Source organism: Budorcas taxicolor, chromosome 17, assembly GCF_023091745.1.
Source record: "Budorcas taxicolor isolate Tak-1 chromosome 17, Takin1.1, whole genome shotgun sequence".
Classification (NCBI taxonomy): domain Eukaryota; kingdom Metazoa; phylum Chordata; class Mammalia; order Artiodactyla; family Bovidae; genus Budorcas; species Budorcas taxicolor.
The window spans coordinates 4552006-4579105 of NC_068926.1; the positions used below are offsets into that span (position 1 = coordinate 4552006).

A 27100-nucleotide genomic window follows, 5' to 3' on the forward strand; every position below is an offset into this window, starting at 1 on the left:
CTCCATCTTGGGCCAGACTGTGGACTTTGAGCTAGACACCCAGTATCTATGGAAATGACATACCAACTGGAAAACCAGGCCCCCCGGATGGAAGAGCCCCAGGGCTCGTACCTAGACTTTCTGTTGCCTAAATGAATACCCTAATTATCTGTGTAACCGAATAGAATCATAATTCTATTATGCTTATTGGGGTATGACCACAGGCCTATTGATACTTGTCTGGGGTTAACTACCTAGGCTTAAGGCATATGAATCACGGGTTAACTTTGATTGTATCTTTCTTTTCCTTTGTTCAGACTAGTTTCAGGGAATTTGGGGAGGTGGGTTTGGCACGCACGTACACTTAGGGTATATAAGGTTTTCAGAAAAACTGGTCAGGGTCCTTGGCTAAGAGGAGACTCTGCCTTGGGCCCGCCGGTGTAATAAACTGCACTCCGCTATCTGCGCTGTCCTTCTGGGTGAGTTTGTTTCCCAGAACGCGTGGCTACAACATTTGGTGCATTGGCCAGGAAACTCCTCACGTTGAGGAGACAAGTCCCATTTGGGACTACTCCGAGGCCTTGAGGCTCAAATCTTCTAGAGGGGGATGGGGTCTACCCTTCTGGAAGGATTCTGCTTCTCAATGCCCGGACCTTTCATGTTAGCAGGTAGTGGATGGCAGCAGGGGAACTGAGCGCTCAGGTGAGGAGGAACCCACCCGACAGGGTGGAAAAGGGGGCCTGATCACCCCCCTGGGAGGGATTAGAAGGGGCACAGACCCACAGGAGCCTGGAATAGGCAAGTGGCAACGATTGCTTTGTACACAGGTTAACAAGCATGTTAGGGCTTAGGAAGGAAGTTTGTGAAGGTCATTTAGGAGGTGGTGTCCACACCATCTTGGGGAAAATTATTACCAAGCAATTGCCAGGGGATTTTCAGGAGAAGAAACTTGGTTTCTGTGTGCTCGTATTCTGCCCTCCCAAAGGAGGTGTCCCATCTGCTGTGAAATTCTTGACCCCCTCGGAATTGTCAGGCTAGAAGGAGGGGGATACATAAGTGAGTATGAAATGGCTTTTCCAGAGACAGCCTGGGACATGGGATATTTAACCCATCTGTATTTTCATCCGCTCCTGATCAAGCCCACCAAGACAGAATGGACTTCAAAAGTTAAGGGAGAAACAGTCTTGGATCACGTGGTGTTCTGGTTCGGCTGTGCTGACCGGCAGGTGAAGACATGCTGATCCCCCTTCTCCCTCTGGGATCTGGCAGGTAAGTCTCTTCTCACCCCAATTAAGAAGGAGGCAGAATGGCAGTTTAAGTGTCGTTGAGTAGAAATATCAGAAGTCCATAGGGTACTGAGAACTTCGTAGACAGAACAAAACAGAAAAGTAGAAGAAGGTCTGAGAAGGTAAACAAGATGGGGGGAAGTGAGTCTAAGGCAACTGTATTAGAGTACACGATCACAAACTTAAAGAAGGGACTTGGAGGGGACTATGTAGCTCAGTCGGTAAAGAATCTGCCTGCAGTGCAGGAGACTTGGGTTTGATCCCTGGGTTGGGAAGATCCCCTGGAGAAGGAAATGGCAACCCACTCCAGTATCCTTGCCTGGAAAATCTCATGGACAGAGGAACCTGGTGGATTGCAGTCCATGGGGTCGCAAAGAGTCGGGCATGACTGAGCGACTAACACACACATGGGGAGATGAAGCCTAACCGCCTCCACATACTCTGTGAGGTCGAATGGCCCCCTATGGGAGTAGGATGGCCACCAGAGAACACCATGAACTTAAAAATAGTGGAAGCAGTCTATACAATAGTCAGAGAGAGCCAGGACAGCTGGATCAGTATCCATATATTGACTCACGGCTAGGGTTAGCTCAAGACCCTTCTTCTTGGACAAGGTTCTGTATCCAGAAGGGAAAGGGAAAATTATTAATGGCACAAAAATTGACTGATGATAAAAAAGGAAATTCTACAGGATTTGGACGGGGATGACCTGACCCCTCCCCAATCCTGGATAATGACGCGCCTGCCTCCCACTGCTCCACCAGGACCGGAGGCCGCCTTACTGCCCAACTCAGGGCCAGGTAAAGTTCCTGCAGCAGCCGCTGCTCTTCCACCAGCTCTGCCAGAGTTCATAGAGCCGCCGTTTCGGCAGGCTCCAATCCCAGCAATGGAGACCTCTGGTCAATGCCCCCAGAATTCCGCCTTAGCTGGACCTCCTAGATTGTATCCACCTCTCCCAGTGAGTACTGATGGGAAGGGGGAAGAAAACACAGCAATTAGACAGAAGCTGTGCTCCGCCAAGGAACAGGGGGAAAGAATCCCACTATAGATGCCCCTCAGAAAGCTATGACAGCCTCCAGTTCAGGACGCATGGGGCACTACCATCAGCCCCCTGTAGCCTATTATTACCAGCCATTTTCCTCTACGGATATATTAAACTGGCAGAGACACGCTCCACCGTACTCGGGGCAGCCACAAGCTGTGATTAGACTAATGGAGACTATTTTTTGAACCCACCGCCCTGCATAGGATGACATAATCCAACTACTAGTCTCCCTCTTCAGCACTGAGGAAAGACACAGGATCCTAACTGAGGCCAGAAAATGGTTAAGAGAAATGGCACCTGAGGGTGCTGCAAACCCGCAGCGGTGGGGAGAACCAGCCACCCCCGATGAGACGCCCAGCTGGGACTGTAACACAGAGGAAGGGAGGGGCCACCTGGAGAGATATCGGGTGACTATTTTACAAGGTCTCAAGAGGGGGGCCCAAAAAGCTATGAGTATTGCAAAACCCTCCAAAGTGATTCACAGGGAAAGCGAATCACCCTCTGAGTTCTGCAAAAGACTGTGCGAGACCTATAGACTTTATACACCAATAGACCCAGGAAGAGGCTGCTGGGTCTCAGATGGTGATAAATGCAGCGTTTGTGCCTCTAGCCTACCCTGAAAATGTCAGATAAGGGGACACCAACTGACTCATGAATTTTTATACATCCCTGAATGCCCAGTACCTTTGTTAGGAAGAGACTTGCTGTCTAAACTGGGGACACAAGTGACCTTTCCCCCCACGAAAGACCCACTGTTCGAATGGGCTCAATCACCTATTTACTCTTCCTCTCAGTAACCCCTCAAGATGAATGGAGGTTGCAAGATCTCCCAGAAGGGAAACTGGACGGGCTAAACAGTTGAGAGAGAAAGTTAACTCAATAATTCCCTGAGGTCTGGGCGGAAGAGAACCCACCCCAGGCTTGCAAAACAAGTCCCACTGGTAATAGAACTCCAAACCGGTACAATGACATCAGCACCCGCCTTGGGCCTGGCAGACCTTGCTAAGCCGTTTACTCTTCACATGGCTGAAAAGGACAAGGTGGCTACGGGAGTGTTGTCCCAGACTATGGGGACATGGGACAGACCAGCGACCTATCTCTAATCAGCTGGACAGTGTTGCCACTGGGTGGCTGGGGCGCTTGCAAGCAGTTGCTGCAGTTGCCTTACTGGTCCGGGAGGCAACCAAGCTGACTTTGGGCCAAGATTTGTTCGTACAAGTCCCGCATAAGCTCAACACTCTCCTGCGAGCGGACCCCCATAAATGACTGTCAGCATCCCGGATTACTCAATACCAGGGACTGTTATGTGAGAACCCCATGTTACTACTGAGCCTTGTCAGGCCCTGAATCTGGCCACTCTCTTTCCTGTAGGAGAAGGTGGGCCCGCACATGATTGCAAGGAAATATGCCAGCAGACCTGACTCGAGAGACCAGCCAATCCCGGACCCAGATTGGGTCCTGTACACCAAGGGCACCAGCCTGGTGAAACAAGGACAATGACTGTTGGGATATGCAGTAATCATGGAAGAAGCCATCGTCGAGGCTGGCTCTCTGCCTTCACACTGGTCCGCTCAATGGGCTGAATTATATGCTCTAATCCAGGCCCTCCAGCTTTCAAAGGCTAAGAAGACAAACATTTCCACAGACTCCAGGTATGCTTTTGCTACACTACAGGGCTCTGTATAAGGAGGAGGCCTTTGACAGCTAGCAAAAAGGATATTAAAAATAAGAAAGAAATTAAGACCCTATTAGATGCTGCCTGGGAACCAGAAAGGGTTGCAGTCATACACTGCTGAGGACGTCAAAAAGAGGATACCCCGCCAGGCTCAGGGAACAGACTGACAGATAAGACCGGTAAACAAGCAGCCGAGGGCTTGGGGGGTGACAAGTGAAGCCCCTATTAAAGCTCTCATATTGGCGGAGCTACCTGAGCTAACGCTAGACTCTCCAAAATACACTGAAGCCCAAAACCAACTAGCCAAAGCAGAAGGGGCCATTAAGACTGAAAAGGGATGGTGGGAATTGCCAAGTGGCAAATTATTGGTACCAGAGGAGCTGGCACCCACTCTGGCAAGACAAACACACCAAGCGACCCATCTAGGCCATGATAAACTGGAAGAGCTAATTTGAAAATATTTCTTGGTTCCCCGCCTCTCTTCCCTATGCAGGACAAAATCTCAGAACTGCACTGCCTGCTCACGGGTCAATGCTGCCTCTCGGCACAGACAGAAACCTCCAGGGATTCAGGTAAAAGGCACGCTGCCCTTTGAACACCTGGAAGTGGACTTCACTGAAATGAAACCTCAACGATGCCACCATTACCTGCTGGTCATCATATGCACATTCTCAGGATGGGTAGAAGCTTTTCCTACCCAGACTGAAAGAGCATCAGAAATAGCCTGTGCCTGCTTAGGGAGACAGTTCCAAGATTTGGATTTCCTACCAGCACTGGATCAGACCCGGCTTTCATAGCTGATTTAGTATAACAAGTAAGCAAAACTTTAAACATCAAGTGGAAATTACATACAACATACAGGCCCCAGTGTTCTGGGTTGGTGGAAGGAACTAGCCGGACACTTCAGGAGACACTCTCCAAATGGATCTTAGAGACTGACTGTTCCTGGGTGGACTTGTTTCCGACGGCTCTGCTCAGACTCAGGATGACCCCACAGTCCCATGGCTCCTCTCCATACAAAATTGTGTATGGGAGGCCCCCTCCCTTAATAAAACAGGTGTCAACAAATTTGCCTCAGGTAAGGGGAGATGAGATTTCACAGCAGGTGGAACAACTGAGTAAGGTAATAAATCAGGTAACTAAGTTTGTACAGAAAAGGGTGCTATCCCTCCTTGGACAACAGATTCATGAATTTGTGCCCAGGGATCAGGTGTGGTCAAGGACTGGAAACATGACTCCTTGACCCCACATTGGAAGGGTCCATATACTGTTGTTCTAACCAGCCCTACTGCAGTTAAAGTTGCAGGTGTCACTCCCTGGATCCAGCACATGAGGGTGAAGAGGGCATACCCCGTAGACCCGGAGGACGCCAGGTGGACTACGCAACAGGACCCCACTGATCCCCGTGAAACCAAGGTCATCTTAAAGAAGAAACAGAGATGAAGCTCTATGATCAAGTGCTGCTACAAGGACTTGCTGGTATCATCTTGAGACTAACCATAGTTTCAGTACAAAGAGGGACCTGTGCTATAATCAAAGTTGAAAGTTGTGTATATATTCCTGATTTATCTCGCTGTATATCAGCCACCCAGGATGACATGAAAGTTACATCTGATGATAATCTTCCTTTGCGGACTTCGGTCCTATCTTGGGTGAAGGGTGATTGGTGGCAAACTATATTTACCATTGTTATAGTTGCCTTGATAGTTCTGCTTTGTGAACCCTTTATTTTACAATGAATTATGAACTTGGTAACCCAAAGGTTGATGTCATTCTCCCAAATGAGAGGTCGGAGAGCAGGGTGTAATATATCCCTGTGAATGATGCTCATACTATGAGTGAAGAGCATCAAGAGGGGGGAATGAAGGAGGAAACAGACAGAACAGGCTCCATGTTGAAAGCAGGACTCCATCTCGGGCCAGACTGTGGACTTTGAGCTAGACGCCCAGTATCTATGGAAATGACATACCAACTGGAAAACCAGGCCCCCTGGATGGAAGAGCCCCAGGGCTCGTACTGAGACTTTCTGTTGCCTAAAAGAATACCTTTATTATCTGTGTAACCCAATAGAATCATACATTCTATTATGCTTATTGGAGTATGACCACAGGCCTATTGATACTTGTCTGGGGTTAACTACCTAGGCTTAAGGCATATGAGTCACAGCTTAACTTTGATTGTGTCTTTCTTTTCCTTTGTTCAGACTAGTTTCAGGGAATTTGGGGAGGTGGGTTTGGCACGCACGTACACTTAGGGTATATAAGGTTTTCAGAAAAACTGGTCAGGGTCCTTGGCTAAGAGGAGACTCTGCCTTGGGCCCGCCGGTGTAATAAACTGCACTCCGCTATCTGCGCTGTCCTTCTGGGTGAGTTTGTTTCCCAGAATGTGTGGCTACAACAATGTGAGAAAGAGGAAAGGAGCACAGGGGGAAAAGAAACTTACTTGAAAAAGGTCATTTATAAAGCAACTAGAGGTCTTTTTTTAAGATCATACCACTAGGTGGCACCATCAGCCTAAGGCAGTTTGGTTGGTCTCAGTTGAGAAGGGGAAAACGAACAGTTGGTCAGTGAAAAATCCTATGGTCGGAGGAGCCTGGTGGTCTACAATCTATGGGGTCGAAAAGAGTTAGACACGGCTGCCCGCACACAGAGTGGGTGGAGGACTTCCCTGGCTCAGTGGTAAAGAATCCGCCTGCCAATGCAGGAGACCCAGGAGATGCAGTTTCCACCCCTGGGTGGCGAAGACCCCCCGGAGAAGGAAATGACAACCCACTCCAGTAATCGTGCCTGGAAAATTCCATGGAAGAACAGCCTGGGGAAATACAGTCTATGGGTTCACAAAGAGTCAGACAGGACTGACCACACACACAAAGAGCCGGTAAAAAGCTGGAGGGACACACATTGCATTTGGTAATTTAACCTATACAAGGCATTCCTGTGAACCATACTCTAGTTTAGCTCATATACATAAATGCGATAATTTTCTTTAAATTACAGAAACATCTCATAACTTTATCTCTTCCAATTGGTTTACATCCTTTGACCATTTTCTATTGATTAAGATATTTTTAAAAATTTATTTCTAACAGTGTTGTTTATTCTGTGCACTAATCTTTAGCAGCTAGATAAATACACATATGGAAATCTTACATTTTAGCATAGGCTAATTTGTGAATTTTTTCCTTTATGGTTTGTTCCTTTGAGTCTAGTTTTAATATATCTTTACTACACTGAGATGACAAAGATAATTTTTGAAATCATCTTAAAGTTTTGCTTTTTAAACTATCTGCTTTGTCTTGATATATTGTCACTTTTTCTCAGATGGATAAGCTAATTACTAACTAGTCTATCCTTTCCCTGCTGATTCATCATTCCAGTGCGTGCATCCACTTGGAGTTTTTCTACTCTGTTCCATGGGTCTGTTTGTCTCTTTCTATACCATATACCATATTTGTTTAGCTAGTCTTGACTCCACTTTGTTTTTCAATCACCTTTATGATATTAGCTCACTTCTTCTACATCATTACACAATAGCACCCCACTCCAGTACTCTTGCCTGGAAAATCCCATGGACGGAGGAGCCTGGTGGGCTGCAGTCCATGGGGTCGCTATGAGTCAGACACGACTGAGCGACTTCACTTTGACTTTTCACTTTCACGCATTGGAGAAGGAAATGGTAACCCACTCCAGTGTTCTTGCCTGGAGAATCCCAGGGACGGGGGAGCCCGGTGGGCTGCCGTCTATGGGGTTGCACAGAGTCGGACACGACTGAAGCAACTTAGCAGCAGCAGCAGCCGCATTCTAGACCAGAAGATGACAGGAAATGGTAGACTAGGGCTAACATGCTGGAGAGATTACAGCTAAACAACAGATTATCCTCTTTTCCTCAGTGATGACAGAGTCAGCTGCCAACCATTTGATCTGGGAAACAAAGTTGCAAATTACATAATTCGATCAGGTGAACTCCTCCAGAGTGGTTAACTGATTGAGAAATAAGAGATTGGTTCTGGCCACCAGGAATTTGGCCACAGAGGGAACCCAGTACGACGGGAGAATGAAGAAGAACCAAGGTGTTAGTCGCTCAGTTGTGTCCAACTCTTTGCGACCCCGTGGACTGTAGCCTGCCAGGCTCCTTCATCCATGGGATTTTCCAGGCAAGAGTACTGGAGTGGGGTGCCATTGCCTTCTCCGGTTAGTCGCTCAGTCGTGTCCAACTCTTTGCGACCCCGTGGACTGTGTAGCCTGCCAGGCTCCTCTGTCGATGAGATTCTCCAGGCAAGAATACTGCAGTGGGTAGCCATTCCTTCTCCAGGGCATCTTCCCCACCCAGGGATCAAACCCAGGCCTCCTGCATTGCAGGCAGATTCTTTACTCTCTGAGCCACCAGGAGGCCCCAATGACAGGAGAATAGTGGCCAATCGACCACTACCTACCAGACGGCGAGCAACAAGACTTTGTGATGGTGGAGCTGAAGCCAGAAAGATGACTGCCTTTGTGTTTACCTGTGTCACCAGTGAAATTATGATAATGGGCCAGAATTCTATAGGGACAGGAAATTCTGGTCTTTTTTGGAGGTGAGAGGGGAACCGACTTAGAAGAATCTAGAATTTGAGGACCTGCTGGGCTAGAGAGAAAACGTGGCCTTTGCCACTTGAAGAGAGGCCAGGAGCCAGGCAGGGAGAGAACATGTGCAAATGAGCTCATTATCTTTGTCCCCCCAAACCTGCTGCACTCTCCACGTTTCCCCTGTCAGAGATGGCAGCCCTGTCTCCCCAAGTGCCCTGTTGCTCAAACCGCTCGCCTGGGCACTGTCCTTGAAGATCACTTAAGCCCTAGAGAACTGATCGCCTAAGTCATTCAGCTCTAGCCACAGGCCTCTATCTCCCCTCACCCAGGCCCTGCACAGACTCCCATATGCCACCTTTAGCTAGAACTACAGCAACAGGCTCCTGGCTTGTCCTGCAACGGGTCCTAGCTAATCTCCCTTCCCCAGGCTTGAAGCCAAAAGGCTGATCTAGAAATGTCACGTTCTTACTACTCTGAAATGGTTTCCCATGCTCCTCAGGCTGCAGTTCAAACCCTTTAATATGAATTTCAGAGACTTTGGTCTGCTCCCCCGGGACCTTCCCTGAGTGGTTATGGGCCCAAGCCATGGAGTCATGGCTTCTCTGGGTTCAAATCCCCACCGCACTGCCTGCCAGCTTTGAAAGCTGAGCAAACACCTGCCCCTCTCTGTGTATTAGTGTTCTCACCTATCATTTTAGAGGTGGTTTTATCCATTTGAAGATAGTATTGCCTTCCTCAGGTGGTTGTTGTGAGGATTGAACACAGTAAAGTCCTCGGAAGAGGGCCTGGTACCTAGTAAGCCTTACATCCGTGTCAGCTGTTACTTTTATTTCAGATTCTCCAGTTCACAAAGATTTCTCCAGCCTCCAGGCCTTTGCATCACCCTGATCACACCACAAAGCAGCCTGCAGGTGTTGGGCAGCCACCACAAGAAACTTGTGAAGAAGGAAGATTCTTAGGCCCCAGCCCAGACCCACCAGAAACGGGTCCGGCCCTGCCACAGAGTTCTAACACCCCCTCCAGAGTTCTGAGGCACCAAGGCTGGAACGCTGACGCACTTCTCCTGGTAAATTGTACTGTATCTTTGTCTCTCCCCCCTGCCGGCTGTAGGTCCCCAGTGGCCAGGACGGGTCCATATCTTGTGGTCAGGGTCCCTGGTAGCTCCTTGTGCATGCCATCACAAAAAACGGGAGCCAGCACCAGCTGGAATTAAGTCACATTTTGTAAGCCACACTATGCGTCCTCTCTTTGCCGAGTGCCCTGAATTGACACCCACGTGTTCCTAAAGGCTTGTGGAAGTATTCCAGCTGTCCCTGTGTAAGTCCAGGCTGCGAGGTCTCACGCTGAGGGGAAAGGAGGGTCTCTTAGAAGGTGAAGGGGACGAAGACAAGGAGGGTGCTCCCTCAGGGGAAGGCCCGGGGCCTGCAGCAGCACGGGGCTAAGCGGGTGTACTTCTCCCACAGGGAAGTCTTCTCCTTCGGAGAGACTGTGGAGGGGCCGATGGGGCTCCGCCCAGGAGCTGTCCCCATGGCTGAGGCTGCAGAGAACCGAGCAAGAAGCGGCCAGGCCGGGGAAAGGCTCAGGGCTGGGCGGCCGCGCAGGGTCGGCCTCCGCACATGGGCACCGGCGCCTGACCTCTCGTCTTCCGCCGAGGGAGAGAACTGAAGAGAAGACAAGGGCCCCTCTCCTCCTCGCCCCTCTCTCACCTCCGTTTCTCACTCTCAGACGCCCATCTCCTCCCGCCTGGTCTCCCGGTAACGCAGCCGCTGGGTCCAGCCCCGCGCATGGCTGATGGGGTGCGGGGTGCGGGGAAGCGCACGGGTTTCCCGGCCGCAGTGGCCGGCGGAATGGCCTCCCCGCAGAGGGCCCCGAGCCCCGGAGGGCCCCCTCGGCGGCGACGGTGGCCCGCATGAGCGCCCCTGCTCCGCAGGAGGGTCCCGCGCGGCGACCGGGCCCGCACGGCGCGGGGCGGGGCGGCGGGGAGCCGCGGACGCGGAGCCCCGGGCGGCGGGCCCTGAGCGCCGGCGGCATGGCCGCGAGGGCGGCCCCGGGCCTGGAGGGGCCCCCGCGGCACGAGCAGGCGCGCGCGGGCTCGCCGGGTCGCGGTCCCGGGGCCCGCGCAGGCGCTGCCGCTGCACGGGCCGGTTCCAAGGCCCCCTCCCGCGCGCGCACCGGGCCGCCGGGATGGAGGGGCGAAGGACCTTCTGGAAGATGCTGCGGCTTGTCCTCACCCCTCCCCACTCCGGGAGGCGGTTCCTCTCCGTCTCCCTCTGTCTCTCCTCGTCCTCTCCCCTTCCCCTTCCCTTTCCCCTCCTTTCCCCCTCTCGTCCTCCTTTCCCTCCCACCACCCACTCTGTCTTTTCCGGGGTGAACCTTACCCTGCTCGGCCCTGTCCGCCCCCCGCCCTGCGCAGTGGCTGCCCACCGGCTCCCGGCTCCCTGGCAGAAGCCCCCAGGGCCCGGGTGAAGGCCTTGAGGCAGAGGGCTGAGGGATGCTGGGGGTACATCAGGCTGACTCCGTGGTTCTCACTCAGGAGGCTGCGGCAGAGCCACCTGGAGGGCTGTGCCCACAGATGTAGATTTCTACCTCCAGGGTCTCCAAGCCTCACTTCTGGGGTAGACCCTGATCATTTGCAATCGAACCAGTTCCCAAGGGGTGCTGCTGCTTGAGCTCTGAGAATCACTGGGCTGTCACGTTCTTCCTCCTCCTGGTGGTGGTTTCAAACCCTGTCCACTTATTTATTTTTCATTCATCTGGCAGTTCTTAGGCCGTGACCAGGTACTGGGGACTGGGATAGGGGAGGGAGTAACCGTGCAGTTAGAGGTGGGCCTTTCCTCTGGGAGTTCACCTTCTGGAAGAGCAGTAAAAGGAGGACAAAAAGAACTCACTGAGAGTAGGAAGAAATTACTGTCCCCAAAACAGGTTCAAGTGAAGCTTTGTAAGATTTCTAAGAAGCAAGGGATTGCAATTGGCAGTGGGGATGGGCAAGGCTAGTGAGGGGCATGGCATTGAGCTTGGCCTTGGAGAGTGGGTGCGAGCTGACCTTGTGATGACTAGGGAGGCTAGGAATTCTGGGTGGAGGGAGCAGCAGTACCACCTTTTTGGAGGTGAAGAAAATTGTTGGGGAGTGGTGAGCATGGGAAAAGGGCAGAGGGAGCCCTTTTCTGTGACCCTGGTAGAAATTCAGAAGGCTTGTCTTAAAGAAGGGGGAAAGTTAAGGGAAAGAGCTAGGTATGCATTTGGGAGTTTCCAAAATGAAGAGGCTCTAAGGAAACTGCATGTGCCTCAAGATGTCCAGTGTCTCAACTTCCTCCAATGGAGGGGCCTGTCCTGCAGGGCGCCCTGCAGGAGGTGGGCCCTGGGCAGCCCAGAAGGGAGGCTGGGGGTGCAGGGAAAGCACTGGGGGACAGAAAGTTCTGCTTGGATGGCGCAGAGAGTGTGCTGAGGCAATGGAGGGAGGTGAGGCTGAAAAGGGACATGGGACCTCAGGAGGGACATTAACAGTGGTGGCCAGAGGGAGGATAATATGCTCAGTGGGCTTTATTATTATTATCAATGTTTTGTACATCCAGAATTTCAAGAGTCAAATAATTCTGTAGAGTTCTGTAGACTTAAAACACAAAACCAGCAGCTCCACTCCACTCACCCTTCCCCACTTCTGATTTCCACTCCCCAGAGGCAATGATTTCAACTTTTTCAGTCATTTTTTTCTGGTCTGTGCTCCACATTTTCAACAATGCGGTCATACAACACTTCTTGATTTTTAGTCACTAGTGCTGACCGAGTCCCTGCTATGGGGGATAAGAACTACACTCTCTCCCACCAACCTGTCCACTCTCACCCCACCCCGTGCCCATGACTTGCTTTCTTCCAGGCTCTCACGTTAGTTGCATCACACGTTGGGTAAGTCTTCACTCACTGCCTATGTCAGGGGCTCCACGCGAACGCTCGTCACTCCCAGCCAGTCACTCCATGTACACCCTGAACTACTCTGTACTCCCTTCAGTTCTGGTTCCTTCATTTTCTGTGCACCATTCACCCATTCCTCACCAAGCTCACTGCCAGACTTGGACTCATCCCCAAACTCACTTGCCAGGCTCTTCTCAACGTGCTGGAGCATGTCAGCGGGTCTCTCTTATAACTCCTGGGTTTGGAGCCTTTGCGTTTGACCCGTGTCTTCTCTGTGTATAGGCTCTTCCTTTTGAACCACAATGTTCAGACTTCCTACTGATGTAATTTGATGTGGCTCTTTTTTCATCAGCTCTGCTGGGCACCTGGTGAGTCCTTTCCTTCGAAACAGGTGTCTTTCAAGCCGTGGGAATTTTCCTGTATAATTTCTGTTAATTTCTTGACTTTAGCCATCTCTGCTCTCTTATTCTGGATATCTTCTTTTTGGATATGAGATTTCCTGGACAGATTCTCTAATTTTCTTATATTTTCTTTCTTCTTTTCTACCTCTTTTGGTTTTTGTGTGTGTGTGTGTGTGTGTGTGTGTGTGTGTTTATTCTTTCTGAGGGAGTTTCATTATTTATCTTCAACATTTTCATTAATTTTTTATTTTCAGTTCTCAAATTTTTCTTTTCTAAGATTTTTGTCTGTTTCCATTTCTAAAGCCTGGGGTCCTTGTCCTCATGGGTGCAGAGCCCTCTCCTGTCTCCAGCACTTGGTCATCTTTGGCTGTCTGCCTGTGTTAAAGGGGAGACAGTAAAACACTATTTGGAAGCTCTTTAAGCAGGGAGAGCTTGTGGAAGGGTAGGCTGCACTGGAGGAGGACCTAGCCGGGCCTTTTCATAGGAAGGATGATGCCGGTCCATATCTGTAAGTCTTTTCTCTTGGCCTGGACGGTATCGCAGAGACATCCTCTTCCACATCCTGCCTGGCAGCCAGCATCCCCAGCTAGGTGGCAGGCCTAGAGCAAGAGTACAGGTAAAGGCCCACATGCCTTGTGTCTAAAGATTATAAGCCAAGCTGCTCTCACAGGCCTGCCTGCAGGTCCACCAGGACCTCTGCTGCCTCCCTGGCTTAAAGGAGGCACGCCGTCCCCGCCCGCAGGCGGTCTCCTCACCCGAGTGTAGTGGCTACCTGCTGGGGCTGGATGTGCAGGTATCCATTTACTGGAGCTGCCGAAACAAGAGGAGTTTACTGAAGGGATAAATTGGCAGATTGGGATTGACATATACACAGTGCTATATACAAAATCAATAACTAATAAGGACCTACTGTATAGCACAGGGAAGTCCACATTCTGAGAAAAAAAAAAAAGAAAATGAAATGTTAGTCGCTCAGTCATGTCTGACTCTGCAACCCCATGGATTGTAGCCCTCTAGGCTCCTCTTTCCATGGGATTCTCCAGGTAAGAATACTGGAGTGGGTTGCTGTTTTCTTCTCCAAGAGATCTTCCCAGCCCAGAGATCGAACCCAGGTCTCCTGCATTGCAGGCAGATTCTTTACCATCTGGGCCACCAGGAAAGCCCACATTCTGAGATAACCTATATGATAAAAGAATCTAAAAAAGAATGAATCTTAAAAAAATAATCTACAAAAGAAGATGTATATGAATAACTGATTCGCTTTGCTTACACCTGAAACTAACACATTGTAAATCAACTATAGTCCAATAAAAAGTAATATTTTTAAATAGAGAAAACTTTAAAAATATTGATAGAAAGGGAAAAAATAGAAATAGAAAAAAATAGGGCTTCCCTGGCAGTCTAGTGGCTGAGAATCCACCTGCCAATGCAGGGGACACGGGTTCCATCCCTGGTCTGGGAAGATTCTGCATGCCAAGGAGCAACTCAGCCTTCTCGCCACAACTGCTGAAACCAGGATGCCTAGAGCCCGTGCTCCGAGAAGCCAGTGTGATGAGACGCCCGTGCGCAGCAGGAAGAGCAGCCCCTGCTCACCACGAGCAGGGGAGGCTCACGCTCAGCAGTGAGCACTAAGCACGGCCAAAATTAAAGCAATCAATCTTTACCAAAAAAAAGAAAAATGGAACCTTACTCTTTCACAGTTCTGGGGGCCGGAAGTCTAAAACCTGTGTGTAGGCAGGGCTACGGTTCCTTCAGAGACTCTAGGGTGAACCTTCCTTGCCTCTTGCAACTTCAGCGGACTCCAGGTGTCTTGGGCTTGTAGCCGCTTCTCTCCAGTCACTGCCTCCGTCTCAACGTGGCTTCCTTCTCCATGCCTGTGTGTCTCCAGGTGTCAGATGGCCCTTCGACTTTCTCTTATGTCGACTCCAGGGTTCAGGGCACACCCTAAATCCTGGAGGATCCCATCCCCAAATCATTAACTTAATCACACCTGTAAAGATTCTTTCTTTTTCCAGATGAGATCACAGTCGTAGGGACCAGAGGTCAGAAATAGGCCATATCTTTGGGGGTTGGGTAGGGAGGGACAGGTTCATCCCCCCTGCAGAACAGAAACCAGCGCTAGGACTGGTCCCATCAGATGCCTCAAGGACTCTTGATAGGAAGCAACCCACTGCACAGCTCACCTCCTCACTTCTCAGACTCAGGATTTCTAGGCAGTTCTTATCTGCTTCCAAACTACCCACTGGATGGAGGGAGAGAGGCAGTGTGGTTATGATGGGGGCCTGGTCCACTGAGACACCAGCTTTGGATGGCCTGGGGTGGAGAGGAGGGTGCAAATTAAAAACTCTATCTCGGCAAAACCAATACAATATTGTAAAGTAATTAGCCTCCAATTAAAATAAATATATTTAAATTTATAAAGACAAAAAAAACCCTCTATCTTGGATTTTCCGGGGCTCGGACCGTTCTTTATTTCTCCCCTTCTTCTCCAGTCCACCTGAGAACATCAGCCTACACCAGCCATCTTCAGTCAATCTTTACTCAAGCTTTCAAAATATTTCCTCTTTTTTTGGCCCTCTTTTTTTTTCAGGATCTTAGTTCCCCAACCAGGGATTGAACCAGCACCCTCCAAACTGAAAGCACAGAGTCCTAACCACTGGGCCACCAGGGAATTCCCTCAAAATATATTATTGAGTTAGAAAAGAGGGAAAAAATCCTCTGTGTTTCCAAATTTGAGATGCATGGGGATAGAGGGGAGGCTTCTAGAGCAGGGCAGTGCCCATGGGGCCTGATGGAAGACCAGGCTGGAATCTCCCCTCCAGATGAGGACTTTAAATGCTTCCGCCCTCCCTGCCAGAGCTTGGGTCTCTGAGCCCCATCGAATCCCCCAGGCTGGGGTGGGGTGGAGAATGACACTAAGTCTCACACTGACTGAACCTTCTATTTTCAACGCAGCTGCAGCCACACTTCTAGAAGGGCTAGGCTCCCTCCACCCCTCAGCCCTCCCGAGGGTCTTCAGCGTAGAACTTGTGCTTTCGGGAAGGCTTTTCCAGAGTTATCACTAGAGGGTTGAACCGTCTTTGCATAAACGAGCCATTTGTATTTCCTCTTTTGTGAATGTCTTGTTCATGTGCTTTGCCCTTTACAAATGCTTTATCTCTTTTGGATTAAACTGTAAAAGCTCTTTTTCTATTCAGTTTACCCACTTCTTGCCTTCACATATGTTATATTTTCTCCAGTTTATCTTTCAAATACAGGTGATTTTAATCTGTTTTTTGTCCTCAAAATTCATCAGTTTTTTACAGTTTCTGAGTTCCATGTCATACTTAGAAATGCCTTTTTCCCTGAGGTATTATTAAAGTGCTTAACTGTATTTCTTCTAGCACTTTTCAGGTTTTCCTTTCACATTTAAATATTTGATCCTTTTGGAATCTATTTTGAAGCTGGGTATGGATCCAGCTTTACATTTTTCTCAAAGGACTAGCTAATGGTCTTAGCACCATTTTTTTTTTTTCCCATTATTTTGTTTTGGGGTATAGCCAATTAACAATGGTGTGGTAATTTCAGGTGAACAGCGAAGGAGTTCAGCCATACATATGTATGTCACTCTGCCCCCAGCCCCCTCCCATCCAGGCTGGCACATAACCCTGAGTAGAGTTCCATGTCTCAGCACCATTTACGGAACAATCCGTTTCTTTCTCACTGCTCTGAAGTAGCTCGCTCATCATCTGCAGCTAGGTCTGTTCCTGGGCTCTTCTGCCTACTCACTGTCTTCCTGTTCCTGGGCCCGCAGGCCGTCAGGTAATTTCTGTGGCTGTTCTGTGGGTTTCAGTGGCTGACAGACCACACCCCTAGTCTTCACTCAGCTTCTGAATTTTCCTGGATATCCTTATGCTTATCCTTCAGATGAAATTTAGTGTCATTTCAGTTTCCAAAATAAGTCCTCTTAAGCCCCTGGATGGGCTTACATAATAACATACCACAGAAAAAATCTTTCAAAAAATAGATTCCATGCTAGGGAAAAAAAAAAAATTGTACTATAGGAAACCATTACTAGGAAAGAGATGTCTCTAATTGTACCACCATCGTAGTTTGCTTTTTCCCTAAGAATAAGAATATTGTTTCAATATCACTTGAGCTAAGGAAGTTCTTTATTGTATTTAGCAGAAATCGTTTCAGCTGCAATCACCACTCCCTAAGCTTTCCTCGTCTTCAGTAGAACAGTTTATCATACTTCATTTAAAATGACTTCAGAACCAGACTCACAGATACAGGAAACATACTGGTGGTTGTAGGGATGTGGGGTGTGGATTAAGAGAGAGAAACTGCTGTGTATAAAATAGATAAGCAACAAGGGCATGTTGTATAGCACAGGGGATTACAGCTATTATCTTGTAATAACTTTTATGGAGGATCATCTGTAAAATACTGAATCACTATGCTGTATACCTGAAACTAATATAATATGGTAAATCAACTATACTTCAATAAGTTAAAAAAAAAAACAAAACAAGACTTGGAATCTGGTGGGTAGTTACACATTTATACCCAAAGCTACATTACCTGTAAAAGTCAAAGGAAGGGTATCTTCTCAACTAAAAACCCAGTGCCCTGTTTTAAGCTAATTTGAACAAAAAGCACTGTGAAGCCAAAGATCTTGAACAGCAAAAAGGGGACCCATGAAGTCTTGGTTGCAACTTTTACTGAGATGACTGGCCCTTGGATGAAGCACCTTCTTGGAAAACTCTCCTCTAGTGTCTTATTTATATTCACAGTATTGCAGTGAAGTAGATAAGGGCAGTTTTTATGTCAGTCTCCAGCCTCTGAGAAGGAAATGGAGACAAGCACAGGTTGGTGATGCGCCTGGGTTACCCGGAGCTCCAGTCAGCTCAGTGGTTGGTACTGGATGCATCTGTGTGGCTACAAGGCTCATTCCCAAAGCAGAAGCCAGTCAAGTCGGCCATATCCCACTAAGGAGGGGACTTGGCCCTGCTCTTCCCTGAGGGCTGCCACTAGAAGGCAGCCTTGAGCCCAAGTGCCACAACCTTCATTTGGATATCAGGGACTGCCTGGTAGGATCAGCCAGCGGCAGAGAGCCCCAGGGAAGCTGCAGGCAGCAGTTGCTGCCCCACCCACCTCCTCTCCACCATCACCCAGCAAGTCCTGAACCTGCCTAAACCTCAGCTAAGCTGTGTCTCCCGGAGCTTTCATCCCCCTTGTAAGGAACCGCTCCAGTCTCTGACCAAGGCGCACATGTCTTATGGAAACTGAGTCAGAGGACTCCTAGCCTGAACTATGGATAGTGTTGTTTCTTTCCATTTGTCAGAATTGCTTCACACACACACACACACACACACAGAGGAATTGATTCTGCCATCTCAAGACACTATGGGCATGAGTTTGAGTAAGCTCCGGGAGTTGGTGATGGACAGGGAAGCCTGATGTGCTGCAGTCAATGGGGTCACAAAGAGTTGGACACAATGGAGCGACTATGGTTTTTCCAGGGGTCATGTATGGATGTGAGAGTTGGACTATAGAGAAAGCTGAGCGCAGAAAAATTGATGCTTTTGAACTGTGGTGTTGGAGAAGACTCTTGAGAGTCCCTTGGACCACAAGGGGATCCAACCAGTCCATCCTAAAGGAGATCAGTCCTGGGTGTTCATTGGAGGGACTGATGTTGAAGATGAAACTCCAGTACTTTGGCCACCTGATGTGAAGAGCTGACTCATTAGAAAAGACCCTGATGCTGGGAAAGATTGAGGGCAGGAGGAGAAGGGGACAACAGAGGATGAGACGGTTGGATGGCATCACCAACTCAATGGACATGACTTTGAGTGGACTCCGGGAGTTGGTGATGGACAGGGAGGCCTGGCGTGCTGCAGTTCATGGGGTTGCGAAGAGTTGGACACGACTGAGCAACTGAAGTGAACTGAACTGATTTCAAGAAAACAAAGGGGAAAAAAAAACTTGTTTAATGTCTGATTTGTGTAATAAAAGCTTTATTGGCCTTTTCTTCTTTGCCATCATTGGGGATTTTAGCTTTTGATGCTACTGGACTAGAGGTTAAGCTGTCTGTATTCTCCATGAAAGTTATACAATGATGTCTTTCCAAAAATTAGCCTTAGAAGTTTCGAATGACCCAATGTAGTGGATCAGCAGCACGTGGGTATACCCTGTAGGTCAGCCTCAAGCACTTTGCTGGGAATGCTCTCCCATCCAGCCCACGGGCTGGGCCAGATTACCCCCTTCTCTGTGATCAGGGTTTAAGTTAAACAGGAGGGCACAACAATGCTCCAAACAAGAAGCTGGTCAGCTCTGACTCTAAATCCTTGAACCTGGAGAATGTCATCTCCAAGTTCTCACTGGCATCATTTAAGACACCAGCAAAACAAATGTTTTTCACAAGTTCTCCAATTCATAGATTACATCAGAAGCCAGGGGGGCACTGCCTGTTGGGAGGCCACTTCTACAACTTTGACTGAATTGCCAAACAAAACCACAGGAATGGAGCCTCATGTGGTTTCCTGACCTTAGAGAGCAGAATCAAGTATTTATTAATAGTGACCTGATTACTGTTTTGTTTGGGTGTATGTGTGTGTGTGTATTTAGTTCCATAATTAAGTATTTTGTTAGAGTTTTCATTCTAAACTATTACAGTCCTAGGAAACATCAATATTTTTCATGGTTTGAGTTTCTCATGTAATACTGTAAAATGGAAGCTAAGGAAACAAGAAAATTTTGAGAATGGATCTTTTTATGTTTTTCAGATCTCCCACACAAAGCTTTCTGAGGAGGATGAGTGGAAGTAAGTGATTTGTATTTTTTTAATAGCTGATATACTAAAAATTAGATTTCCATTGTAATAGTTCGAGAAATTAAATGCAGCCATCGTTTTACTTATAAATTCCCCAGGAGAGAAGGTGGGTTAGCAAAGCCATGTATGCACAATGATTGTATAGACCCACACTGCAGGGGTTTCATCTGCCTTCTGCAATGGGCTCCATGCTGCTCCACGAATGTATATGTCCCTCAGTATGTGTCCTTATATGTCCTTGTTCTTTTAGGCACAAGATACATCTGGTTTTCCTTTTAGGCTATTTCTTCTGTGTTATGGCCCCTACTCTGGGGCCATTGGACTCCTATGGGCACCGAATGAAATAAAACTGTTCCTCCTTTTTTTGCATTGTGGTCACCAATTATGAATGTATTCCTAATCCAAATAGACGACATCTGTTACATTCTACAACAGTTTATACTTTCCAAAGTACTTCCACGTAGGTTAACCATCTGAGATGCATTTTCACCGTATATTCACAAAATCGTTAATGTTATAAAGTATATTTTGTTTGATATCTATGCAAGTCCTATTTTAGACTGATGACAAACCCACTCTTCTATCTATGTATTACACAGGGTGTTAAATAGTTATTTTGGACCTGGAATGTAAAAACTATCACTAAGTGCTTGTATCCTTTTATTTTTTTCCCTTCCCATTTCTTCAGAAGAATGAATATATTTTTTAAAGAGCTTCTAGAAATCATTCTCAGCTCCTAAGCTCAGCTTCCAATACAGAGACCAATAGCCACATAATTTTATTCAGTTGTTTACCTGATATGGACTTCAGCTTCTCCATTTGATCAATGAAGGGGTCTCAGCACATCTGTGGTACCTCCCACCACTAACAGTCTCAGATTCTATCTGAGAAGATAGATTTCTGAGAAGTTCAAGAATAGTTGAGAAATTATTAATTATTCATGGAAATGCTAGGAGCACAGGAGATTCAACCAATACAGTGCTTTAACAACATATGTTAGTAAGTCAATGGAGAAGGGAAATGGCAACCCACTCCAGTACTCTTGCCTGGGAAATCCCAGGGACAGAGGAGCCTGGTGGGCTGCCGTCTATGGGGTCACACAGAGTCAGACACGAGTGCAGCGACTTAGCAGCAGCAGCAGCAGTAGCAGCAGCAGAAATATTTAGGAGGCTCTGTGGGCTCATTTCTGTGCATTTTCCAGCAGGGGGCACCCCTGGGATTTAGATGGAGCCCTTGCTGAGGTGGCTCTGTAGAAATGTTGGTAGAGAGAGACCCAAACCAGATACCCTTAAGTGGCTTTAAAAGGTCACAGGATGGTGCCCTTGGAGTGCTTTCTGATCAGTGCCCTAACTAAATGCAAACTAAGAGATTTTGTGACTGTTAGTGCCTCACTCGGGGTAGAAGCTAATGCTAACCAATATTTATAAAGTAATTGTCAAGGTTCATATTAAATACTATTCCACTTTTACCTAATTCCTGAACCATTCTCTCTTCCTCTGTAGATCCCAATTTAGGCTGCACTTTAGAATCATAAGAGGGACTGTAAAAATTACTGATGCCTCGATCACATCCTGGAAGTCTCTATGCATTTGCTGAGGCTGCCATAGCAGATCACCCAGACGGGGTGCTAAAACAACAAAAATCTATTTTCTCACAGATCTAGAGGCTGCAAGTCCAAGACCCAGGGGCCGCAGGCTTCGGTTTTTCCACAAGCCTCTCTCCTTGGCTTCTGCCTGTGTATCCAGATGGTCTTCCCGTGTCCTCACCTCCTCTTCTCATAAGGACACCAGTCATGTTGGTTAGGACCCGTCCTAATGACCCCATTTACCTTAATTACCTCTTTAAAGACCCTTTCTGCAAACACAGTCACATTCTGAGGTCCTAGGGGTTAGCACTTCAGCTTATGAATTATGGATTTTGAGGGAACCCAGTACAGCCTAGAACACCAAGCAATGGTCACTTCACTGATCTGGGGTCCAGCCTGGACACTGTGATTTTCAAAAGCTCCTCAGTGATTTCCAGGTCACAGTCCAGGTCAAGCAGCTCTGCTCTAGATTCTCTTGGAGGCCACTTCTTCTACAGGAGGTTAAACCAGGTGACGTACTACTTCAGTGGTTTTGTCTACCACGGTATAAAATTAAAAGTCCAACTAAACACGGAAGCGTTTAGTCACCCTCTGAATGTTTGTGCCTAAGATAATACTTAGGCCTCTTCTTTCTCCTTATGATGAAAATAATTTCTACAACTCCGAGGTTTTCTGTAGCCCCACAAATAGTATTCTCTAGGTACCGTCTACCGGATATCCTTTTACTTAAGAATGTTAGAAATTACTTGAAATTGCCAATATTTGATTGGAGGCTTTTTTTACTTTCAAAAATGGCAATTGCATATGATACAACCTAATAGTATTATTCTTCATATGAAAGTGAAAGTGTTAGTTGCTCAGTTGTGTCTGACTCTTTGCGACCCCATGGACTGTAGCCTGCCAGACTCCTCTGTCCATGGGGTTTTCCAGACAAGAATACTGGCGTGGGTTGCCATTTCTTTCCCCAGAGGATCTTCCCGACCCAGGTATCAAACCTGGGTCTCCCACACTGCAGGCAGATTCTTTACCATCTGAGCCACCGGGGAAGACTATTGTTCATACAGATACAAATAAATTATCATATGTGTGTGCTCTACAGTTACAGAGCACCTGTCTTGTGAGGTACAGAGAGATCACTATTTTAGATTTGAAAATGAGGAAACTGAGGTGCAGAGAGAGTAACTGACTTTCCCAAGGGGATGCTGCGGCAGAGGGGACGTTGGAACCCAGGTCTTCAGAGCCCACCAGTGAGCTTTCGTCCCCAATGATCACCTTGAAAGGACAAGGCTGAGGCCAAAAGCACGTGGGCAAGCTCAGGGCAGAGAGGAACTGGTTTCACTGACAGACTCAGGCTGCTCTTCCCTGCTGTCCCTTCCCCCAAGCCCGGGGGAAAGGGGGGAACTGAGAACTTAGGAAAGCTTTGTAACCAACGCTTAGAAAACCCCCAGTTTGAAATTCCCAATTGCTTCTCATGAGTCCTGCCTACTTTTCTTGTTTTGCTAACTGTCCAAGAGCTGAGGGCTTATGCAGCTGACTTCCTTTGCCGGTTGCAGCCTGCAGCAGGAGAGGACATACGAAATGCACCGGGGTCACGAGTCCATGCACGTGGAGATGATCTTGATCTTTCTCTGCGCCCTGGTCGTTGCCCAGATAGTGCTGGTGCAGTGGAGACAGAGGCACGGCCGCTCCTACAACGTGAGTCGCCCCCGGGGGCCGCTGGAAGCCTGCTCCTCTTCCCCACACATCCCTCTTCTGTTACCACTTTGAAGGAAATGGTTTGGTTTAAGTCAGTGGCTCTCAGCCCCGTGCAGTTTTGCCCCCGGGAGACTCTGAGCAACATCTGGAAACATTTGTGATTGTCACGCCTTAGCAGAAGGGAAGCGGGGAAGGGAGCGGCTACTGGCATGTAGCGGTAGAGGCCAGGGATGCCACTCAACACGCAAGAATAGCTCCTCATGACAGAAACACCAATGGTGCCAAGGCTGAGAAACCCAGGCTTAAGTAAGCCTACTTTCCTTTTGGGCATGAACTATTTTCTGCCAATGGCCCAGGATAGGAGGATTAGGAACGGCAGAAACGAAAGGCTGAGGCTGTCTGACTTGGCTTCATCAGCATTAAACTCTCTTGGCATGGATGGTTTCTGTCCCCAGGGGGGACGGGGGGGCGTGGTAAAGCAGACCCTGAGCTGACCTTTTCCACATGGAGCAGGATCCTGTTGTCACAGACCCCTCCCACCTAGCACGCCCACTGGAACCTCCCCATCTCATGGCCTCAGTCATGGCCTGGGGCTTGTTGGACCTGAGACAGGCGCTGCCATGCTGAGAGCAGAGCTGCTCACAGCCCCCGGTGCAGCAGAATCAGCTGGGGGAGTCGTTAAATGAGACGCCCAGGTCCCACCCCCAGAGTTAAATGAGACGCCCAGGTCCCACCGCCAGAGTGTTTTCACTCCATGTAGGCCAAATAACCTGCACATGGAACGAGTTCCCAAGTGGTACAGACGTTACTGGTCCAGGGATGGCACTCTGAGAACCAGCGATGCAGGCCTGAGAATGGGCTGGGTGGGGAGATGCTGGAGAGGAAAAGGGCCCACCGTTCACGCTCTCCACGGCCCGGGGTCTCAGACTGGTCATTGTATCAGAAAACTTGCCTGTGACAAATGAAGTGCTGGCTTAGACAAGTATTTTATTTTCTTTCCACCCATCGTAAAAATTCTTTCCTACATAGCATGGGACTGAAATGAACTCTTCTAAGTTTCCTCTAATATGTAAATCTAAGTTAATTTTGACCATTTTATTTAGAAAGGGGAATCTTGGGAGATTTTCGTTTGTTTTTTAAGCAAATGCATCCATGGGCTGTCACGTCACCGCTGTCTTGTAAATTAAAACGAACACCCTCTGTATTCCACTTGGACGAATTTTCTTCAATGAAGGAGAGTGGGATCAAAGCTCATTAGTTATTCTCTCTCATATCAAAGAAAAAGCCCCTTAAATATATGGTTTCCTTATCTTCAAAATGGAAATAGCTAGCATAGAATTTCTAGAGTCCTTAAAAAGAAACCTGGATTTTTTTAATATAAATTCATTTATTTTTAATAGGAGGTTAATTACTTTACAATATTGTATTGGTTTTGCCATACATCAACATGTATCCACCACAGGTATACACGTGTTCCCCATCCTGAACCCCCCTCCCTCCTCCCTCCCCGTACCATCCCTCTGGGATGCACCAGCCCCAAGCATCCAGTATCATGCATCAAACCTGGACTGGCGGCTCGTTTCATATATGATATTGTACATGAGAAACCTGGATTCTTAAGGAAAGGGTTTGTAGCCCTGTTCTATCCTTCCTTTATAACTGATAATTACCTCTGAGGTTGTATGAGTTCAGTTTCCACAAAGACACAGATGTGGATTTACTTAGAAAGAAATCCCCTTTGAAAGGAAACACCACATCAGCCAACTGACTTGAACGGTATCCCACCACTCCTCTGCCATTTTTATTTGGTGATTTTTGAGGTACCTCATGCTAGAAAGGACCTGTCCTCGTGTCTGACGAAGTTGCTCATGTGGAAGCTGAAGCTGCCGCTGCCTCCATCACTGTGGAGCTTCACGCACTGGCTGCACCAGCCCATGAGCACTCAGGGCCCCCTTGGAGGGCTTGCTGCCGCTGGCGGTTCTGAGCCTGACGGCTGGCTACAGCTGTTGGCCGGCGGGAGTGGCCTTCCCAGGTGTTTCCCGATGCTCATTGCACAAGCTGTACTGCCCAGGACGCCTCTCCAGGGACCTTGCTTTTGACTGTGCTCTCCCCGCCAGAACTGGGCTCCCGCAGTCACTCCCCTTCTCCCTGAGGCGGTGGTACTGTGTCCTGCCACACAGCTGCACTGCTTTGTCTACTCAGATGCGCTCTGTGGTCCTGAGGATACCTTGGAGGTAACCAGGTGACTGTGAGCGTTGCATCCCTTAGGGTGGCCCATTGTGACAAAGCCGGGAGCCTAAGGATGCCTTCAGTGGTCAAGCACAGATTTGGGTCTTGGGGTGGTCCCAAAGGAACTCTTCTGGGTTAGCACAAAGATGCACCTGGCCTCCAGAATCTTCTCTACTCCTTTGCCCATCATAGTCCATCTACTGTTATTGCATGGCCCCAAAGGAGCAGGTGGAGAGACCCTGTGTGTCTCTGATGGCAGTCTGGCTCAGGTAAGATCCGGCGTGTGAGGCTGACCATTCCCGTGCCGATGCTTCGGCTTTACCCCTTGCTCTGTGTACCTTCTGGGAGGTTCACTGCCAGAGCCGTCATCAGAACTCGGCCATCTCAGGAGCCCTGGGTGACATCCGCAAACATTGGGGCTGGAAATAGTTCCCAGAGCACCTGTAGCTGACTCCAGCACTGGTTGCCAGCTCTTTCACTGTGGTTTGCATGAACTGTATCCAAAAACCATTCAGGTTAACATCTTTGGTATGAAATTTGATGGACATGTTTCCAAAAAAGCTGACCTGCCGCGGCCAGCACAAGCAAGAGTTGCACCTGCACAGGGAGAGAACGGAGCGTCCCCGCTAAGAAAAATAAGAGATAGAGACAAAAGATGGGGTTGAGAGGATCAGACCACAAATGGCTGATGCCTTTCTTTATTAGGCTACAATATTTATAGGATAAAATACGTGACTTAAGACATGCACAGGATTATTTTTTAACCTCAGGATACAATCACCAGACCCTTACCATTGTGTACAGAGCACTATAAGATTATCTATCTTACATGTTGCAGAAACAAGACATCTTGGGGCTTTAAGGGCTATAAAAATTCTTGAGGGTGGCGGGACAGGGAGCTTAGGAACGTGCCTAAGGCTCTGCATATCTGCTGAGCAGCTCCCAAGACTTAACCCTTTACGGGCGGTCCCCCGCACTGACCTAAACAGCCTTGTCATCCAAAAATAACCCAACTTGTTTTTAACATATAACCTAACTTTAAACTTGGGCTTCCCTGGTGGCGCAAATGGTAAAGAATCTACCTGCAATGCGGGAGACCTGGGTTCGATCCCTGAGTTGGGACGATTCCCTGGAGGAGGGCATGGCAACCCGCTGCAGTATTCTTGCCTGGAGAATCCCCATGGACAGAGGAGCCTGGCGGGCTGCAGTCCACGGGGTCATGATGAGTCAGACATAGCTGAGTGACTAAGCGCAGCACAGCACTTTTAACTTGTTTCTTTTGGCATTTAAGATTATGTAGGACCTACCAGAACCAGAGCTTTTAACATGTTTATAAGGTTCAGGAAGCTCCTGGCTCTTTTTACAAGGGACCATATAGAGAAGTTTTTGATGAAACTTCGTGAATTTATCACTATATATAACATATTAACTATAATTACTATGATATAGTATAATAATATACTATAATATAATAGTTACTCCATAATAATTATTATATTACTATAAAATATATATGAAATACCATATATAAATTTATATGTAACTATTATATATTCTTACAGTTGTGATTAAGTGATTTTGTACATTATCTAACTTACCCTGGGAGGTAGTAATTCTTTTACTCCCTTTGTGAAATATAGTTCAGAGAAATTAAATAACTTGGTCAAGGTCACATAACTCATTAGCTGCAGAGAGGAAACAAAAATCCAACCTCATTAGTTATTTTCTCTTACATCAAGGCTATTGATATTCCTTCAATATCTCTGAATCACACTTTCCTTATCTGCAAAATGTAAACACTGCGAATTAAGAGGAGCTTCCCAGGTGATGCTAGTGGTAAAGAATACGTCTGCCAATGCAGGAGACATAAGAGACGCAAATTGGATCCCTGGGTCAGGAAGATTCCCTGGAGGAGGG

The 27100-nt window shown here is 48.0% G+C and overlaps 1 protein-coding gene across 1 annotated transcript in view; it reads left to right on the plus strand.

Moving 5' to 3' along the window:
- The first annotated feature begins 10341 nt into the window (after positions 1-10341).
- RNF175 (ring finger protein 175) overlaps positions 10342-27100 on the plus strand; it is a 63949-nt gene continuing 47190 nt past the window's right edge. Inside the window, exons 1-4 of the mRNA XM_052655045.1 lie at positions 10342-10812; positions 13531-13653; positions 19628-19665; positions 22813-22954. Coding sequence (XP_052511005.1) covers positions 10342-10812; positions 13531-13653; positions 19628-19665; positions 22813-22954 — 774 coding nt within the window. The remainder of the gene's footprint in view (positions 10813-13530; positions 13654-19627; positions 19666-22812; positions 22955-27100) is intronic.